At 44.5% G+C, this 16,067-nt stretch overlaps 3 protein-coding genes across 5 annotated transcripts in view; 1 reads left to right on the top strand and 2 right to left on the bottom strand.

Annotated features, from left to right (window-relative positions):
- LOC6614646 (LIM/homeobox protein Lhx4) overlaps positions 1–16,067 on the top strand; it is a 28,582-nt gene that overhangs the window by 3,844 nt on the left and 8,671 nt on the right. The gene's annotated exons all lie outside the window — the stretch shown is intronic.
- On the bottom strand, positions 1,407–1,927 carry LOC6614647. The gene has a single exon (XM_002039038.2). The coding sequence runs from the start codon at positions 1,902–1,904 to the stop codon at positions 1,443–1,445; it is 462 nt and encodes a 153-aa protein (XP_002039074.1). The 5' UTR covers positions 1,905–1,927; the 3' UTR covers positions 1,407–1,442.
- On the bottom strand, positions 1,725–2,278 carry LOC116802096. Its single transcript, XM_032725222.1, has 2 exons — positions 2,171–2,278; positions 1,725–2,110 (listed from the first exon to the last, which is right to left on the bottom strand). The coding sequence occupies exon 2, from the start codon at positions 2,108–2,110 to the stop codon at positions 1,928–1,930; it is 183 nt and encodes a 60-aa protein (XP_032581113.1). The 5' UTR covers positions 2,171–2,278; the 3' UTR covers positions 1,725–1,927.

Below are 16,067 nucleotides of genomic sequence, written 5' to 3'. Positions count from 1 at the left end.
AAACCGCATGTGCTGGGACCTGCGGATCGCCTTGGTCGAGCCTTCGCCACGTGTCACTAATATCCACTGCATCCCTGACAAAGTGCCTGCACTCGGGAAAAATCTAGTATATCGGGAGAATGAATATGATATCTTAAACATTCGCTGAATGGAAATCAACCTAGGAGCTTAACCTACTTAGCAAATCCTGATTAAATCTGGGCACATTTCAATGTTATTATATAGGAAACTATATTCATTAATCTGGAAGTTTGAGTAATGATAAATCTTGTTTCTAACCTTCATGGATTGGTGGATTGGTGCCTTTGTTTCATTTACTGGTCTTTTGTTGCAGTGTAGTTGTGAACTTTTCTCGCAGTGTAGCTGGGTAGAGCTTAGCTGGTGTAGCATGGCAGTTCCTCGGTGTCCCAAAGGACTCGAGTGACGTGTGCCGGGCGATGTGCAAAACGAGCAGAAAAATTGAATTATGCGCTTGCGGTGCTTCCCTCGAACCCATGGAACCCCTGAATACCCTGGAGCTGCCTCTGCCTTTAGAGCCTGCCCTACCCCGAAGCCAAAGTCCGCCCATCACCCCGCCCATCACTCGTTTCGGGCAATCGACAAATATTTTGTTATTTGCACATAAACATATTTATCGAGTTTGGGTTTGGTTTTCCTTTCGCTTGTTTCAAGTGAGCGGAGAAATGGGAAAACGGACGGGGTGGAGGAGGGGGTGGAAGGGGTGCTGGGTACGACTGCACCCACGGGTGTTTTGTTTCACCCGTTCGCCCGTCAAAAATTGTGTAAATATGTTTATCATTTCCACTTGCCCGGCGCACTTAGTGCTCGGCAAACAGACGATCCACCCCGCTGCCAGGACCTCGTTGTCCTTGTGTCCTGTGCCTCGAATTCTTCCCAACGCACTTGTCGCTCAACCGCCGGCCTCGTGTCCTTCGTTAGCAGTTCTTGTGTGGCTTTCCTATTAACGTGCCTACAGCCCGAACCACCCCCTAAATCCCCCACCACTCCCAGTCCTTCTAAGCGTATCCGTTTTCGGTTTGTTCCCCCTTCCTTCCTTCCTTCCTTCCCCGCGTTTCCGGAATGGGTTCCGGCAATTGTTGCCTTTGGCTTATGTAATTTGTCATAATGTCAACAGGCGCAGATCACGCAGTACGAGCAAACACTTCACTCGAGAACTGATTGTCCATGGAAAAGGCTGAACAAAGTTGGCTAGCCTATCGTTTGCAGTCGAAAAAGTGATTAAGTAGATGACTTTTTAAAAGAGCTCAATTCGCTTTGAAGATATTGGTATGTTTTGTGGGATGGATTTGCCGGATCTATCAAGGTTAATATTTTTACAACTCAATAAAATATATTAAATGGAACAATAAATCTTTATGCTTAGGGGATTGCATACTTATTTTTATTGTGGTTTATATAATTTAAATATATGTAAGAAATAATCACATGTAGCTGTATGCTATAAGATAGATCACTGGTCCATTTGCGCCTCTGATCAAACGCATCTCGCTGGCCAGCAACTCCCGCAACTCCCCATGAACGGTCTGGATGTCCTCCGCAGTGGCTCCACTATGGATGGGCACGTAGATCTCCCAGAGGAAGTCCGCTGGCGTAGCCGCAAAGGGATTCTGGCTGCTGGCATACGAACTACTTTGCGGAAGGAGCTCGTATCCAGTCACTGCTCGGTAGCTACTCTCTGTGGTGTAACCTGATTCGGATTCGGATTCATCCGATTCAGATGGAGATTCCGATTGTAGAGGCCATGGTGTCATCGCCAGATCGCTTCTTGTGGATAATAATCGGATTTCGTTATCCTGGGATTGAGATCTGAGCGGTTGCAGCAGCCTTGTTCTGCTGGATTCCATACTGATCTCGGAGTGCGTTCCCTTGACCCTGGTCTCCATCTCAATCGGATAAACACCACCTACTATTTCAGTTCGAGATCGTAAAGTTCGGATAGATTTGTTTCCAAATCGTCTTTGCAATCGAAGTCTGTGTTGGTGCCAGTTTCCTCGGTGAAATCGGTTTGCGTATACGAATTGAATGTCTTTAATATCCTGGCCAAATCGCGGCGAAAGGCGTTGTAGGCAGTCAAATTGATATCGGACATCTGTGGGAAAAGAAGTGATTAATAGAAAACAAATCTAATTCAAATATTTTATGTCCTTACCTTTTTTTTTTGAATTTTGAATTTCGGACCGAAAATGGTGTGGTATGGAATGTAAATGAATTATGGAGTTGAATTTGACAAATATGGTAGGGCTTCCTTGTTTATTATAGAGCTTCCGATGGGAACTGATATCCCATGCTGTTACTCTCTATGAGGATCTTGTTATTTTTCCAAAGGCAGAGCTGTGCAGGAAAAGCAGCTCCCCTGGGTACATCAATATCTTATACCTTCTCGGTGACCCCAATACCATTGGAGTCCGCTGTCTGTGAAGCACACTTTCAGCATTTTTCATTGCGGCAAAAACAAGAATGAAGTCCCGAATGGAAGGTAAAATTGTGGGTCTATCCGAGAGACCCTCGCCCTCCCCACCAAAAGTCTGGCAAACAAAAGCAGGCCCAGAGCCAAGTTGAGAAATCAGTTGATTCTGTTATTTTTCCCGGTTATTGTTGGCTTTTCGTTGCCGTCCGCTCCGTTCCTTCATGGCGTCCACATAAATCATTTTTTCGCCATTTTTCCGTTTTCGGGTGACGGGGAGTTGGGGGGATGGGAAATGGTAGTGAAACGGTGGCGCCTCCCTGCACATTTCCACCTCCTGCATATTTGATGGCTTTCTGGGTCTGCGCTTAGCATCGACGACAGCTTTTTGACTAGCCAACTGCCGGCTGGATGGCTGGGTTGGCTGGCTGGCAGGTAAGCCAAGCGACGACCTCCCCACCATTTTCTAACCACCCACCTTCGAATTTTCCTTTTTCTCTTTATTTTTTTTGGAACTTTGATGCTCCCCTTGAAGAGCTTTCTTTTCTTTTTTTTTTGTGGGGGGTTGAAGGCGAATGTTCAAGTTATGTTAAGTAAATAATGGGGCGTTCATATGACGCGGCAAACAGGGGGGCGTGGGGCGTTTTTTACTTCGGCAGGAGGGTGTACACAGTCATGTGTGTTTTTGGAGCCAACTGTTTACTTTTATATTTCTTCGCTGCTAATAAAATAAAATAGGAATTTCGCTTCGTAAAAAGAAACGGCGCACAAATGGTTGGGTATGTCAGCTGAGAATAGAAAGACATCTGGGACTGGCTTTGTTAAGGAAACATTCAGGTTGGTTTTAAGCCATATATGGGAAATGTAAGACAATTATTGTACGAAACTGGAAGTATTATGTTTCAAGAAATTCTACTTTGAAACATAATTTGTGTGAGAATCTTGTTGTAGCTAAGAATGTCATATCTATATGTACATTTATAAATCTGGAACTAGCTTTGTTAAGGAATATATAGCTTGGCATAAATGAATTTCTTGTATTGAATATTTAACAAAATTGGGAGTACATTTTATGAAATTATCATTGCTTTCAAATTCAATGAGTTTATATCTTAGAACTAGAACTATATCTGGAACTAGCTAGCTTGATTTTAATGAACGTCTTTTCTTGTATTGAATATTTTACAAAATTTTTTGAATGTGAAAATCATGTTGTAAACAAGTTATTTAGAGGCTTGGAAATGCTACTAACTTTAGAAAAACTTCTTATTTGAAAAGTATATAAGATAAAAAAGAAAAAAAAAATAAAAGTAGTCAAATTAAACCTACTAAAAACCTAGGAAATAACATAAATTTTTGTAAAAGATTGAAGATTCTTTGTGTTAGTTGGGTTTCATTAAAGATTGAAATGCACAGCTTTTTAAAATATTTTGCATATTTAAAGATATTAAGTGGATTTTAGGACTGGAAAATAAAACTTGAAGTAATATTTATTTATTTAGTCTAACATTTATTTGGTTTCCACTTACCACGACGCACAAGTTCTGTGTATTTCGCAAAGTAAGAATTTTTTCGCTGCTTTGAAGTAAACAAGTGGAATGTATGAAAACTTTTCGCAGCTCTCTTCATACATAGAAATGTATATTTTTCTATATATATGTACATATCTATATATATATATGTGTAGGGTTTTCTAGACCCCCCCTTGAGTGTGTTTGTGGAGTGCCTGTGGCGGGGCAACAAGACAGCATTGCGTTGTTGCAATATGCCGTGTGTAACTGAAGTGAACTGAATATTTTTGTGTTTGTGCAGCACACTTTAGGAGCCCCATTTCCACGTTCCCCCTTCCCCTCCCCCTCCCCCTCCGCCTCCGCCGTGAAAAACAGCAGCAACTCCCCGTTTGGCAGCTGGCAAAAGCTGTCTCAGTGCTGCTCTGGCTTCTATAAAAAACAATATCCCGCAGCGAACTTTATTAAATTACACGATTTTGACAGTTAAGCAACAGCCAGCCCCTCCGAAATTTACCCGCTTTCCACTTCCCCCACCCTCCTGTGGAAATCATAATTTTTCTTATTTTATGTAATACGCTCGAAGCTGCCAACAACCCGGAGAATCCCGGAGTAACATCCGCATCCTCGATGCCCTACCCCATCCACCGCAGGACGCTGTAGCAACGTGTTGGGGTTCAGGAGCTTTCTCGTATTCCTGAGGGGCCGGTTTAGGCAAATACGAGTCGAAAATGCTGGCAATAACAAAGTGCGCAGAGATACAAATTCCTATTTTATTTAATTGTCATACCCTTGCAGAGAGTTTTATGACTTCATCAGATACTTTTTGTGAATGCTATCTGCAGAGCTATCTGTTAAATACCCAGTAGCTTAGTAGTCTATTTAGTTCACAAGTATACTTGGTATAATTCTAAAGATGTTCCTTTTGGAATGACAAAATTGGACAAGAAGTACAGCTATAGACTATCAGATACCCGCTACGCTGTCACCTTTACAGCTGTCACAACTTTGTTTACCCTATGACTATCATGCATAGAATTTTAGTTCTATGCATTTAGATTTAGATAGAGTATTTCAACATTTGGCTGGGCAACTCTGGATAACCTCCGGGGCGCTTTTTCTTTTTAACGCAATCCCAAATCCTGGCAATAGCAACCGGGTTGGTGGAACATTTTCGTGGTCTTAGCCCCTGGGGCTGTTATCAATTCAAGGAGGGCGGAGGGAGGGAGCAGGAGTAGTACCCATGGTAGCCGACTTGGATACCTACTACTTGGTGGTTTTATCATTCCGCAATTAGCGCACCCATGTTCGCTCCCGCTTATCATCGTCTCCGGACTCTGGAGCAGTAGCTCCGCGTTTGGGGGATATCTTTTTGCTGCTGGGTGTAAATATTTGAACGGCATTTTAGTCGATACCTTGAACATTGATAAGGCGTGCGCGGCGGTATCTAAGTATCTGGGTATCTGTGTATCTATAAATACGCAACTTGTGCACTCTTCTCGTTTTCTATTTCGATGTGCCCCGCTTTTAGCTTCTTGGGAGCCCCGTGTTCCTGCGGTTATCGTCGTCTGGTACAAGATTTGCCCATTGAGGAGGCAACACGGTTGTCGACACTCTGTTTCATCGGTTACAAGGTGGGCACCTCCGGCTCAGGTAAAAAAAGAAGATATAAAACAACACACACCGAATGTACCTGCACCAGTTGATAAGACCAAACAAAAAACATGAAACAGAAACTGTGTTCCGAATGAAGTACGAGTATATGTGGGTTTGCTTGCCAATATGTCGGTGCTGAGGGAAGGAAGTGATTTTTATGGTTTTATTGGTAAGCGGAAGCCCTCTGCGTTTACCCCGGCAGCGTTAAATGAGGCCTATTAACATGAATCCGGCGGATAATGCACACAATTTTTCCCTTTCATACCGACCACCCCAGAGAAGTTCCACTTCCACTTCCCCTACTTCCGAAATTTGTATGCAACCACCCCTTCTGGTGGCTGGGCTTTTATGCTCTTATTTTATCACTGATTATTTTCCACATCGCTATGCTCTTTGTCTCGCTACCCGGACTCCTTTGTCCGAAGGATATCTAAACAGGTGGTCCCAGCAGGTGGCTACAAAGTCGGGATCCTTTGTCCATGGATCCCACCATCCACCATCCAGCTCTGTAGTCCATTTATGCAGTATTTACCTTTCAATCAAGTCGGGATATAGTTGTTTGCATTTTTGATTCCATCTTTTTGTGCTCGTGTTGTGTTTTCTTTGGCCTGCAAAGTCAACCGCACATCATTAGCAACGGAAATAGGAAAATTTTGGCTTGGGGTGAATTCAGAGATCGCAATAAATGGGCATGGGTATCAAGCCACCACAGAAGACAGAGATTAGTCAAATCCCCTCAATTTCCACTAGTTGTGTAAACAGAAGTGCTCACTTCCTCCTCCAGTTGCCAATTGATCAGTTGGGTGAGTCACGATCTGCGGTCGAGTAAGCCCCTAATTTTAGCTGAAATTATCTATTGGGTTTTTTCGCTAGTTAAAGATTATCGCCGCATAGACAATGCCAAACAGTCCATGTGTTTATTATTGGTACTTATTTTTCAAAAAATTTGTTCACGTGAGATCCACTTCTGTATATGCTGGAAACGGTGTCATTATAAAGCAATCCAATTCCCGATATGTCATTTTCAACAATAATAGCCGCGATTAGTTAACTTATCACCAGTTGCAAGGAGAGCCCGATTTCAATTCCAATCAGAGCAGCCGGCGGAAGGTCTTCAAGTCGATAAAAGAGCGGAGTTGCAAAGGTCGATCGCTAGACACTGAACTCACCCACACCGAAATGGAGAAATGTGATCGCGGATTTGGTGTTTGTTTTGATTTTGTTTTCCAGACCGAAATCAGTTGGTGGCAGCCAATCCCACGAGTATCGCCACTTATGGGGGCTTATCGGGCTTACGACTTGATAAGTTAAGTTTTGCCTAACCCTTACCAAACCCAAACCCACTGAATCAGATAAGTGTCACTCCAGAACGGAACGAACAGGATCGAGTATTGAGTGCTATCGGTGAACCTCTCGACTAAATAACACCCACTAGTTGCGAGCTTAAAAGATTTCAAATATTAACCAAATAGTAGAAGTGCAAAAAACCAGAAGTTATTAAGGAGTTGGGCATATATTAAAGTATCTATTACAGCTTTCCAATACTTCTAGTTTTAGATATTTTTGACAACCCATAAATAATATTTCTACAAATAGAAATACTCTCAACAGCTTGTTAATATTATTTTGCCTAACAACTTCGGTTTTTACAACCTATGTATATTAAACTAAACTAAAACTAAAGAGAACATATTTCTCTCACAAATGGATATGCTTTTAACTCTTTTTGAATGGGTACAACTACATCCATTTGATGGGTTTCCCGTGGCCTTCTTCAGTGGGCTGTTTGTCCAGAGATCTAAGAAGTGCCGCTGTAGGTGCTGCTCCGCGTTCTGTAGTTGTATCTGTATCTTTAACTGGTGCGCTTTCTGTTTCAGCTTGCCGTAATATTTACACAGATTGCTGAACTATTTTCCAACGAAGCCGGGGCAGCCACTTGAGAGTGTCAAGAAACAAGCGTTGTATAACTAGCGATGGCCTAACCCTCAGATTCGTGGGCACAGGGGCCAGAAAAGAGTGTGCCAGATGGGGCTTACGAGCCACTCCAAAACCTGAGCTCCTTGGAGTGGCCATATAAACACTGGCTGCATATGTGTGGCACTGATTGCACCTCAAGTAGTTGATTGGGGCAATCGAAAGGGGGTATAAAGCCCATAGGAGTGCCTATGTACAAACATTCTTCATACATGCTGCCTACTTGGATTTAAGTCCAATATAATCGTTTATTAAATCTAGAGTAAAGTTATTTATAGGCTTTGAAGTCACCGCACAGTGCAGCCGCTATCTGGGATGTTTGCACACAGTCGGATTGCAGTTGACCCAGTAATCCCAATGTGGGGGAAGGGCAAAACTCTGGCCAACTAACTGATAAGAGAGGCTAGAGCACCTCCTTCCGAAATCCGAAATCGGAAAACGCCGAAAATCTCAAGCTGGCAAATAGATAAATGGGTTTATTTTCCCGAAGCACATGACACACCATGCTAGTTGCGATTGTGACCTGTCCATTGATTGAGCGTATGTCGCAAATTATTCGATGCCGCGCTGAAAGCGTTCATTGAACAAAATGATTTTATTGCATGAGAGACCATGCTCCTTGGCCACTTGAAACCATTCGGCCATATGTTGCCATTTGTGACAAAACTGCACCAGACACGCCAGCTCCGCGTCCGCGTAAAGGGGATGGTATCCGTATGAGATCGGGAAAGTCGGAAAAAGTCCTGTGAAAGCGGGAAAAGTCGAGGGGTGGACGAAGCTGCTCGCTGGTGCGACTGTCGCTTGTTGTCGTTAATGCCCAATGGGTGGCAAATTGTTTTTTATTATCGCTCGGGCCGTAGCGAGACAAGTTGTTGGGTGGGCTTGTGGGCTGGACTTCGGATGGGTTTTCTCCGGCGGAAAGGAGTAAGGTCCTTGCACCCCGACTCCCTTGTCGATTGCGTGAATAAAACTTTAATGGAACGACACAAATCCCTGTTTGTTGCCCCAGCCCAGGCACACTCGTCTCCCCCATCTTTGGTGTCTCTAATGCAAAGTAATTGAGTGCGAAAATGCCGTCAGTTTTGTCAGAGGTTTTTGTGGCCTGGCGCTTGAATTTTTGATACTTTATGGCTCGTCCCCGGCACGTCCACTTCCACACGGATATGCGCAGGCATAAAGAATGCACTCCAAGTGCATTCCACTCCCAGTTGCCAGCACATTGGGGAATCGCACGGGGACGTAAAATAAAAATTTAAAAGCCAGAATGGGGAAGTGAACTCCGAATGGTCAAACTACTTTGGGTTCCACGTGGAGAAAAGGATGCTTTCCTTGCATAATTTGAACAAAGATACCTAGGAACCACTGCACATTTCAAAAGATAACTATAACGATTTATAATTGCTCGTATATCCTTAAATTTGTATGTTGCATCCGGAGTATTTCCAGAGCAATAAGGATATCAATAATATTTGGCTTATGTTTAATTATCCTTAAGTTATCCTTTGAATTGTGTTTCTCCTACAACTCTGCACTTTGCACAGTGTACATGTGCTGGGGTTGAACGGGTAATGTTGTGATGACCTCTGGGTAGACATGCAGTTGGGTCACCAATGTGGGCGTGTCAGGATCAGGACATTTCCAGTTCCTTGCCACAGGGAGCTCACGTAAATTGGTGATTGCAGCGGGCCATTGCACGTCTCAATTTTTTTGTTTGCCGAATCTCAACTGAGAACTTGCAGCTAAGTTGAGTTTATGGCCTCAACTTCAAGCAGGCAGTGGGCGCAGCCGGAATGGGTGGGCGTGGCCCTGTGGACGTGACCATGCAGTTACGACAGCCAAAGGGGCACAGATTGAAAGTTTGTCCTTGGCGCGAGAGGATGGCGAGAGTTATGAGCTACACTTTATTTGTCACGTGAGGGACCCTTCATAAAAGGAACTCATAAATCCCAGACAATATTTATGTTCGCGATGAGATGACCCAAGGTTTCGTTTTGAGTTTAATATTGTTATATAACTTTAAATGTGTGTCTCAACTCCAAGTCAATTAAAAGAATTCACTTTTCATTTACTTAAGAGTTTGAAATACTGCCGAGTAATGTTTGAAATTAATAGGAGTTCAAGAATTTGAAGCCAAGAATATAGTATGGTTAAAGCAAGCTGAAAGAGCTGAAGATGTAAAAAAGTAAAATGTCCTTCCTTAAAGAGTTGCCCGTAAATTCTGGTCGAAATTGAATCCGCATCCCAATATTTCCACTCCTTTGCACACAGATTTGCTGCGTCCTTTTCGAGCGCACACTTTGCGATCCTGGGTCCTTTTATAAATATGGCGACGTCCATTTTTGTGGCTGATAATTCAACAACAGGCAAGCAGGCAGGCAGAAATAGCTCTTTGCTCCCTGCTCCCTGTTCCGTGCTCCCCCAGTTTCCCCGTTTCCCCGTTTCCCACTCCACATGCTCCGGATTTCTCCCCTATTTCAGAGCCTGGCCAACCATTTTCTGCGCCATCTTGGCTTCATCAAACGCACACAAAAGACCATAAAGGCAAAGCCAAGATAATGGAGCACAGAGCACAGTCGAGTAGTCGAGCTCTCGGAGCAGGCAAATAAAATGGGCACCGAAACGAAGTCGTTAGAGTAGACGTACCCAGCCGAACCACCCAACCACCTAACCCACCAACCTAACCCCCAACAGCACCCGGCTAACCCAAGCCAACCCAAACGATTCCATGCTGCACCCCACCACTCCGTACCATCCCATAACATCTCCTATACCATCCCATACCACCCACACCTAGGACTTTTTGTGCCAGCTTCAAAAGAGGAAATCACCCCAAGTGTGTATTTTTATAGAGACCGCAATAAACCTTTTTCTTCTGCCATTTTTCGTTTCTTTTTTGTTTGGAACTCCCACTTTTCGTTCTAATACACTCGAAAATAAACAGTTGTGTAGTTTTGAAAGTTGCTTGACTTGGGTATTGGCCAAAAGTTTGGATGTTGAAGCTTAAATATTTTACGATTCTCCAGATTATGCAGATCTTTAAGAAAGTAAGCATTTGAAAGAAATGCAAAGAATAAATACGAGTTCATATTTTGCAAAGTCTTAAAATCTGCTAGATAACAAAACACTTTGCTTGACCAGATGCCAGTTGCCTTAGTGCACGAAGAGGTTCTTGGGGACCTGAGTTGCCCAGTGGTTCCTGCCCGCTTGATGAAGTTGCAGTTGAGACACAATAAGAACTGGACGTAGTAGTAGTGGTGGAGGAAACGGAAATCGCCGTCCATAACCATAAAGGCGGCTCAACGAGGCGGAGGCGAAGGAGGAGGAGGAGGCGAACCCAATTGATGATGGGCACCTAGCTGGGGAGCACTCAAAACTGAAGAAGTGATGGCCCAACTCTCCGCTTCGCCGCCAACTGACATCCGACATGGGCCTTCCATGTCGTCGTCGTTGTCGCCTATTCTTCGGAGCTGCAGCACTTTTCCGCCCGTAAACCATGGACCGTGGACCGTAGAAGCGTAAACCTTTTTTTCCCACATTTTACAGCTACGGTCAAGGGTGCCGGTGGTCGTTTGGTCAGCTTGCAGCTCGGACTTGACGCTTCAATGGCTGCCAACGGGCGCGCGCCTTTGTTTGCCAGAAAAAAACAAAAAAAAAAAGAGAAAGAAGGGAAATAACAGTCGACGAACAAAATGTTTTTTTGCAAAGTAGCCGAAAGCCAAGCGCATTACAAAGCTTCAACAAAAAGAGGAAAAACTGAAACAAGCAAGACTGAAACAAGAATGAAAATACGGAAAATAGCAAAATGTGTGTGGCGAGTGGATCCCATTGTTTAATGGCCGTCAGATGGAATGTGCGCCATAAATTGAAAAGTTATTGTGTTGCACGGACCGCACTGCGCCCTGCCACGCCCCCATTTGCACCCCAGCCCCACATTTTTCCTGGTCCAATTGTCCTGCCAAGCAGTTTTTGCTCTCAAATTGTTGAACGAACATATTTGACAGTTAATTTTTGGTTAAAGCATGCAATTTAATGCGGCTCTTTTTTACTTTTTAGTTTTTTTAGCGGTTAACTATTTAGAAATGTTGTAGAAAGGAATATAAGTACGTGGGAGAATTGAAAGTTTCCATATTAGGAAGGACATTTAAAATGGGAGTGTTCAGAAACAAAGCAGGAAATTGTAAAAAAGCTGCTTTCAAAGCAAAATACCGTGGCAAACCATTATGAAGAACCACAATTAACAAATTGCATAACTGGGGCAAAGAAAGGAGAACAACATGCCGTTCTAGGAAACCCATCCACAAAGACTTAATCAGACTACCCGAGTGCCGGAGAAGAAAACGGAATACGAAACAAATGCATAAAGTAAATTATAATAGGCATAATAAAGAAGGTCCTGGTGAAAGGCGAGGTAAACATGTCGCAGCGCTTTGTTGCCACTTACTTTGAATGACCAGGAAGCGGGAGCGGGCGGTGGGGCAAGGACATAAGTGCTCACGGCCCGGAATTAAAAGGAAACGCATTAAAAGGTGCCCAAAAAGACTTTCACCTTGGCAAATGGCGGCGGAACAGGCGACAAAATGGCCCAGCTGCAGATGGGGTCCATCGTCGTGGGGGTTTGGGTCCTGTGCGTCCCCGTGACTTAATATTGCATGAGCTGATGGTGGCTGCCTGGAGTCAGATGGTGTGGTATCTGCCACTGGTAACTGGAGACCAGGTCGACCACACGACACCGGCAACATTTTTAATTATGAAACACTAAAAGTGGCAAAGCCAAAGTGCAACACGCCGTCGGTTGAGGCACGGCACGCGCTAATGGAGGGGAGTCCGTGATCCGTACTCGCACTCCGCACTCCGCACACCGCACACCGTTCTCCGGATTTCGGAATGGCCCGGAGTGGGCGGAGTTCTGGGGGCCATTGCTATTAACTTAAACGCCTCTTTGCCGGTTAATGGAAATGAACCTGCTCGTCGTCGCCGCTGTCGGAGATGGGCAGTTATCTGGTTAAGACAGCTTAATGGTGCTGAGCACACGCACCTCACCCACACTGCACGAAAACTCGTGGAATTGCTGAAAGGCTGTTCAATAGAATTGATACGAAATTCAAGACAGGCAGACTATTTTCACTTGGTTAGCAGTTCTAGAAACGTTCTTATTTAAGCCACTGATTATTTAAAGTTTAAACATTTCCTTTTAAATTATGTTTAGTGTAAGGAAAGCTGGCTTCATGCTAACGAGGCCAAGTGGTGCGAGTAGTGCTCAGACCCGTTTCCGTATCGAGTTACCATTCCAGCTCTAATTGCAGGCACGTGTGAGCCACTTTTAACGTGGCTAACAAGTCAAGTGCGTGGCTCGCACCTACGAACTCAGCAGAGAGCCAACGGAACTCCACTTTGGAAATCTGAAGAGGGGGCGCATAAGTCGCAGCTAAGCCGCACGCGTTTTTCCCGGAGTTTCCACGCGGCTAGAATTTCCATATGACGATGATAACTATCCGAGGGTTGGGCCCTCCACGCAGTCGCGTGTCCGGGATGATGAGTCCACTTAGCGCGCCGAGGGTTGCTCCTTCCTCGACCCCGAAGCACCGCAGTTGACTCATCTCTGGTTACAGGAGGTCTTTGAGCATTTGCCTTTTTTATTGCTCCGTTTGCTTTAGTTCAATATATCGATGACTGTCCCGGCGTCGCTCCCTCCGTGTTAAGTGATTCCCATCTTCGGACGGACAAACAAACAGTCGCATTCAACGGATGCAACAGTTGAAGTGCCGCTGAAAACTCCACGCCGAGGGTTGCTGGGAAATTGATTAAGGTCATTATGCAGCTGGGTAGACTGACACTTAATCCCAGCGGCATAATCAGCAACATATTGCAGCAAAAGGCAAAAAAGCTTCGCCGTGAAAAGTAGCAAGTCCTTGTTTTCCACCGTAAAGTTTTTGAGCACCCAACCCCTGTGGAGTTCGAAGGTCGGAGGTGAGTTCGAAAGGTTGAGCACCAAGCCGTTCCTTTTATAGCTTACCCATTTTAGGTGCACAATAAACTTGCCTGGCTGTCTTCACCTGGCCGACAAGAGGGAGTGTCCTGAAACCAGTTTTCCAAGGCACCGGGCGCTCCCTTTTACCAGGAAACAGGATTATTCATGAGGTCAGTTGGCATAGGATCTGTCCAAATGCATATCCCAAATCCTCGCAAGCTATAGATGTCCGAAATCCACTTGCTGACATGTGACATCAACGATCGTGGCAACAAGTGAGAACAAACCGAGAACCTGTCCAATTCCAGACCGAGAAGCAAGCCATCCAATTCATGCTGAAACGCCCCTTAAACGCTGCAAATGCTTTTATTACATTAAAAGCATTAACATTAACTACGGTATGTAGAGCACAAAGTACCCCGAGTTGCGCCCAATATGTCATCAATGCGCCCGAGGACTTAACCCACTGCTGCCTGGTGCTGCGCTTTGTTAACACCCTGCGGATCTCGGGGTGGCAAAGTCCTCGAAAATGCAGAGGCAATGAATATATATTATGTGTTCGTAAAACTCCGAAAACAAACAGCGGGATTTTGTCATAAGCGAGAGCTCAACGGGAATTCCTTTCTTATTTGGATTTCCGGAGTGGGGTGAACACTTGGTCCTGTGTGGTGTAAACAGAAGTATCCTCAACAGAAATGTTAGATAAATCCTGACGCACTGAGGAAATCTTAACACTTTAAGTATAACTTTTCTGTATTATTTAACTTCCTTGCTTATGAAATATTTTAAATTACACAAAAAATGATTTAAAAACTTCAATTGCACTTAATTAATTTGTGATTTGCCACCACTGTGCCAGATCCGCTTGCAAGTCCTCCCACTCGGAACTTGACTTTGTCAATGAGGCTGCTCCGAGTCAGTCACGAATTCGTCCTGGGCGAGTCCTTTTGTCCGCCACCCTCGATTCGTCTTTATTTAACTTTGTCGAATTGATTTCGTTAGAGCAACAACAACAACTGCCCAAAGGGGCGGGTGATCGAATGGACAGGGGGGTGGGTATGGGAGAGGGGGAAGGATGTGGGCCAGGATAGCGGCAACACCCTCGAACAAGAGCGTTTTCCTTTGCCTGGTGATGTTTCCATTTGTACAAAATAGAGCACTTAACGGGGAAAACTGCAAACAAATTATTGCACTTGCTGTCACCAGACTGACTCTGCGTCTGTGTGCGTTAGTGCGAGTGCCCCGCCCCAGGAGTCCTCCGCCGCCCGTTCTGCCGTCCTCCATTCCCGTTACCATATCCGACCATATCCATGACTAGCGCTGCATACACTTAAAGGATTACAAGCGGATCTGTCGCTTGTTTGCCGCTAAATGGACGCATTTACCAGTTTGCCCATGGGTTGGTGGGTGGCTGGGTGGCTGGGTGGTTGGGCGGTTGGGCGGCGGATCACAATAGCCGGCGCTTTTTATGGCCAATGAATAGATGAATGAATGCATGACAAACTGACTGGATGACTGGATGACGGACTGCCTGACTGAGCGACTGAGCGACTGAATGAGTGAGAAAAGCGGCTGGGGATCCGGATGCGGAGGCTAAGGCGAAGTTACTTAATGGATTTGGTTAAGTGCTGCATTGACATTTTGATAAATGCTTTGGAACAGATGCGCTGCCAGTCGCGCGCTCAAAGAGTCCTGGAAAGCTTAAAAGGGGGCGTTGCCAGGCCGCCACACCCATCTCCACTTTTGTCCTGCACACCGCCACTGCTTTATGATAAATAGTTCACCACTCGGCGGTCCAAGGATGGAGCTACCCATCCAACTGGACTTTCTTCAGCTAAATCTATTGACCGGAAAAATAGTCTGATGGTGGAGTAATTTACGAAAGGTTTCTGAATTATATACATTTTATTGGGAAAGGCAGATTCGTGATTGGAGGTGTGTTGGAAAACCACATATAATGCAATACTGTTACTATCCAAATACGATGAGAATATAATGTAAGATCTGTTATGATATTGTTCTTTCCATTCTTAAGAACGTGCTTTTTATTAAGGTATAAAATAATATCAAAATAAATTAACTTGAAATTGTTTCATGAATATTTTCTTGTTTAATTCCCTCTTAGGGTTTCAAACAATTTTTATCCTTTAAAGCAACCATGATATAGGAAGGTGATTAAAGTTCCTCAAAGTCTACTAACTTAAAAGCCATTGGCTTTGCATTGCTTTCATAACTTTTTTAATGTCTCTTCTTGACCAACTTCACATAATTTTTTGGAACCCGCAGTCAAATCGCTTTGTTTCCCGCCCGCAAATCAACCCCAAATAAAGTTGAGTGCCACTTTTTTGTACATTGTTGCCCCCAAATGGCGAAACTTTTTGTTTCGTAATGTGGCCTACAAGTACCGCCTAATTAGATAATATGCGGCGGGCATTGCGTTCGTGTCCTTTCGCCTGGCCAACGAGTCCTTGCAGATGACGCCCTGGTTTTCCAATGCAAAGTGACGACGCGTGCAACCACTGAACTGTCAAATTGT

The sequence above is a fragment of the Drosophila sechellia genome, chromosome 2L (genome assembly GCF_004382195.2).
Source record: "Drosophila sechellia strain sech25 chromosome 2L, ASM438219v1, whole genome shotgun sequence".
Classification (NCBI taxonomy): domain Eukaryota; kingdom Metazoa; phylum Arthropoda; class Insecta; order Diptera; family Drosophilidae; genus Drosophila; species Drosophila sechellia.
The sequence above is the reverse complement of the archived record's forward strand: the minus strand, read 5'-3'. Positions and strand labels throughout refer to the sequence as shown.

What these genes read in the sequence shown, in the direction of transcription:
- LOC6614647 (XM_002039038.2), bottom strand. Translation starts at nt 1,904, where the DNA reads ATGGAGACCAGGGTCAAGGGAACGCACTCCGAGATCAGTATGGAATCC.
- LOC116802096 (XM_032725222.1), bottom strand. Translation starts at nt 2,110, where the DNA reads ATGTCCGATATCAATTTGACTGCCTACAACGCCTTTCGCCGCGATTTG.